Source organism: Lactuca serriola, chromosome 6, assembly GCF_051521515.1.
Source record: "Lactuca serriola cultivar US96UC23 chromosome 6, Lser_US96UC23_V15, whole genome shotgun sequence".
Lineage (NCBI taxonomy): Eukaryota > Viridiplantae > Streptophyta > Magnoliopsida > Asterales > Asteraceae > Lactuca > Lactuca serriola.
This window is the reverse complement of record NC_136413.1, coordinates 20,662,555-20,663,888: the sequence shown is the minus strand read 5'-3', so window position 1 is coordinate 20,663,888 and position 1,334 is coordinate 20,662,555. Positions and strand designations below refer to the sequence as shown.

General features: G+C 37.9%; 1 protein-coding gene across 1 annotated transcript; it reads right to left on the bottom strand.

Moving 5' to 3' along the window:
* Nucleotides 1-340: 340 nt before the first annotated feature.
* Nucleotides 341-966, bottom strand: LOC145059554 (uncharacterized). The gene is made up of 2 exons (XM_079007392.1): nt 755-966; nt 341-710 (listed from the first exon to the last, which is right to left on the bottom strand). The coding sequence occupies exons 1-2, from the start codon at nt 964-966 to the stop codon at nt 341-343; spliced, it is 582 nt and encodes a 193-aa protein (XP_078863518.1).
* Between the last annotated feature and the right edge of the window lie 368 nt (nt 967-1,334).

The following is a 1,334-nucleotide window of genomic DNA, read 5'->3' as shown; positions in this document are numbered from 1 at the left end:
CTACACAACAGAAGGAAGAAGTTTTTTGTTATAAATGGGCAATTTCACATTGCTATTATCATATCTCATTTTCTTCCTCTCTTCCATGAACTCCATAATTTCCGGCAACTTTTCATCTAACTTGAAATTTTTTGCAATTTCTTTGACTGAATTGTTACCAAAATTTCTGCTCAAAACTAACTCCAACAAATCATGGTTAGTCAACTCAAAAACACTTTTCAATCAAAGGTTGGATCATATCAACAAAATTTATACAATGAACATCACTTGGGTACCTCATTGTTTCATAGATATTGATGTTGATGACCTCCCCATCGAATTCCATGGACAATGTACCATTTTAGACATCAATTTTTGTTCTTGCTGTTTTTAAGAATGGTCTACCTAAAAGTATGGAACTCAAGGATGAATGGTCATCATCTCCCATATCAAGCACATAAAAATATGCAGGAAAGACAAGCTCATTAACTTGCACTAAAACATCCTCTAATACACCTTTTGGGTGTACTATAGAACGATCTGCAAGTTGGATAATCACCCCGGTTTTTGTTAAAGTGTCTATGCCAATAGATTTATAGACAGAATATGGTAAAACATTAATTGAAGCTCCTAAATCTAGCATAGCATGGGGGACATAAAGGTTTCCCAATTTGCAAGGAACGGTGAAAACACCCGGATCCTGCACTTTGGGGGCATCCTTTTCTGCAAAACTGCAGAAACATTTTCACTTACTTTCACTATCTCGTTACCTCACAACTTCTTTTTAGATGTGCAAAGTTCCTTAAGGAACTTAGCATATCTAGGTACATGTTTGATGGCGTCTAAAAGAGGGATGTTGACTTCAACTTTCCGGAACATTGCCATGATTTCACTATCTTCTCTTTTTTTTTTGTTGCTCAATCTTGATGGAAAAGGTGGTGGGGTGATCTTTGGTTCTTTCTCTTCTGGCTTCTTTTTCTCCACCATTTTTTCTTTTTTTCATCCTTCTTTGGTGGTTCTTCTATCACCAACTCTTCTTCTTCTTATTCTTCGGGCATCTTCGGGCCATCATATTTCTTTCCACTCCTCAATCTAATTGCACAAGCATTGTACTTTGGGTTCTTTTCAGTTTGAGGAGGTAGCTTTCCTTGAATATCCATCTTGCTCACCGATTGAGCAAGTTGTGCCATTTGGTGCTCAAGATTCTTGATGCTTGCCTTGGTTTTTTGCTGAAAACTTTGAGTGCTAGTGGCAAGGCTTTTGACTATGTCTTCTAAATACATGCTTGAGGACCCGGCTTGTTGAGGAGGAGGTTGTGGTTGCCTCGGTTGGTAATTTTGTTATGGGAATGGAGG